The sequence below is a fragment of the Phoenix dactylifera genome, chromosome 4 (genome assembly GCF_051530095.1).
Source record: "Phoenix dactylifera cultivar Ajwa chromosome 4, Ajwa_hap1_PhDact_Kaust_v1.1, whole genome shotgun sequence".
Lineage (NCBI taxonomy): Eukaryota > Viridiplantae > Streptophyta > Magnoliopsida > Arecales > Arecaceae > Phoenix > Phoenix dactylifera.
In genome coordinates this window covers 49,131,000-49,133,534 of record NC_143193.1, presented here as the reverse complement: position 1 = coordinate 49,133,534, position 2,535 = coordinate 49,131,000, and the positions used below count along the sequence as shown (strand labels likewise).

General features: G+C 48.4%; 1 protein-coding gene across 1 annotated transcript; it reads left to right on the top strand.

Moving 5' to 3' along the window:
- The first annotated feature begins 358 nt into the window (after positions 1-358).
- Positions 359-1,718, top strand: LOC148714131 (uncharacterized). The gene has a single exon (XM_088720847.2). It carries the CDS (start codon positions 390-392, stop codon positions 1,416-1,418), a length of 1,029 nt encoding a protein of 342 aa, XP_088576973.1. The 5' UTR covers positions 359-389; the 3' UTR covers positions 1,419-1,718.
- Positions 1,719-2,535: the final 817 nt, after the last annotated feature.

Sequence of the window (2,535 nt, the reverse complement as noted above, 5' to 3'; positions counted from 1 at the left end):
TTGCGTGGAGGTTTTCCTTTGGAACAACAAAGGCCAGGACAGCCAGTTTCTTTCCAGCTTACGTGATTCTTTAACCCATAAAGATGGCATCAAAAAATGGGACCAATCACCCAATTATTGAGTCGACAATGACCCATTCTTAAATTCGAACACTTCTGTCTGGTCTGTTAAGGATTGAACATATATATATATATATATATATATATATATATATATATATATATATATATATATATATATATATATATATATATATATATATATATATATATATATATATATATATATATATATATATATATATATATATATATATATATATATATATATATATATATGCATGTATGTATATCTCCTCTCATAATTTGTATCTACTCATCAGCCATCCAATGTTCTTCCACAGCATAGAAACCATGAGGCCCTCCTCCATCCTCCGCACCTTCTCCTGTAAACTTCCTGCAAGCTTCTCACACTCTCCGGTCACACCGTGGCCTCCGGCACGCACTGCCTTTGACCGATGGCTCACATCGGAGCTCGATGAGCTCCGATCGAACCCCTTTAGCCTCCACCGATCCGCAAGCGCGGCTTGGCTCTCCAAGGCCCTTGACCTTGCAGTCGCCGCACAACACTTCACGGCCAAATCCATCGCAGGCGCCATTGCTGCTGATTCGAGTGCTATCGATCGAAAGACGATCGATAATTATCTCGAAGATGTCGTAGAATTGCTTGATGCATGCAGTGGCTTGGGAGAGAGGATGGAGGCCATTAAGAAGTACGTGGACCGGCTTAGCATTGCATTGCATTGGCTTGAAGGAGAGCATGAGCCGACCGAGACCAGCATCGGGCGAGCAAGGGAGGCGTTGGGGTTGTGCGAACTGATGGAGGAGAGGTGTGCCGAACTGGAGAAATGCAGGTCCAATTTGCGAAGGCTAGGCGAAAAGCTTGTCGCACAAAACGCAAGGCCATGCGAGGACATGAGCAACCCAACTGCACAGCTCCATGAAGTGCTAGGTGGGTCTCGAATGGTGGCGCTGCTCGTCGTCGAGATGCTGGGGATTGCTTTGTCTTTCAAGCCTCGGCGGGGGCTTCCATCGGTGCAGTCATGCAAGACCGCGCCGTGGATGAGCTCGTTGCATGAGTTGCGGAAGGAAGCGAAAGAGGAGTTTGACAGGAGGCGAAGAGATGGGCTCGTGGCATTAGATGAGTTGGATGCCACGGCCATGGCTGCTCGGAGTCTGCGGGAGCGAATCTCTCGGCGAAGCCGAGGAGAGTTGACGGTTGCAGTGGATGTGTTGAAGAGGAGGTGTGAAGGGTTGGAGAGGAGGGTGTGGCCTTTGGAAGGGAAAGTTGATGAGCTCTACAGACAACTGATTGGCATCAGAGTTTCTTTGTTGGGAATGCTCACAGTTACCCGCTGAGGTTTTTGAGCTCTTCGCATTGTTAAAAATAGAATCTCTGGTACATAGTTACCTTCAATTTTGATGAGAGCAATTTTGATTTTATTTGTGTGAAAGCCGATCTCTTTCTGACAAATTACTTGTACAATTAATCAGAGTTAGAGGCCATCTTAAAGTAATCATTGGTACTGATAAGCTCTTCTTTGAGCAGGTACTGGTCAGTGGCAAGGCTAAACTAGAATTGACGTCTATCTTAGGCTTGAACTCCCAAACATCACTATAGCAAATATGGGTTTTTGTAGCACTTTTTCAAGCATGTACCGGCACTTATAAGAGGAGGGGGAGAATTGTACCGGGTCGCGGTAACGAACCGCGCGTCAGCGGACGGCGATAGAGCATTGCCCATGTTAGCGGCCCTCGGTATCTGCCGTTTCTAGTTGATCCAAAGAATAACCAGTCAAACTCTAGGTCTGGAGAAACCCTAGAAGAAAGAAGGGGAAAGGGAGGGGAGGAGAGGAGAGGAAAAAAAGAAGAAAAAGAGATCTCGCTCTTGGCAATGAGACGGCGGCACTCGCGGAGGACCGCAGGGGTGACGAAGACCAGGATTCAAATGACTTTTAGAAGGCGTCGAGTAGGAGAGAGGAAAGAAATGTTGGCATCAAAGAAGAAAATCTCAAGCAATGGAGGGGCGGAGCTACTCCTTGCCTGCCCCATGATCACCAGGAGCTAGTTCTCCGGCCGCTGGATCCTTGCCATGCACGTCACCGGCCCTTCTTGCCCTGCCACGAGCTCCTCCCCCTCCATGGCTCTCCGTTGCTCTTGATCGCTCCGCATTCTTCTCTCCTCCCCAATCGGTCTCTTGTTGTTTAGGGTGCGGGGATGATTAAGGATTTAGGTCCGCAAAGGGGGCGTTGGCATTTACGGTGGGAGGGGGGAAGCCTCTGATGACGTGTTAGGAAGCGTTGTCTTGGTTATGAGGCCTCCCATGACGCTTTAGAAAGCGTCGTCGGAGTTATAAGGCCTCCGAATGCTTCGTGAAGCATCGTGGGGGGGGGGGGGGGGGGGGGGGGGAGGCCAAATTAGGCCTCTGATGATGCTTTCTAAAATGTCGCGTTAACGCATGGTGGACCGGTTTCTG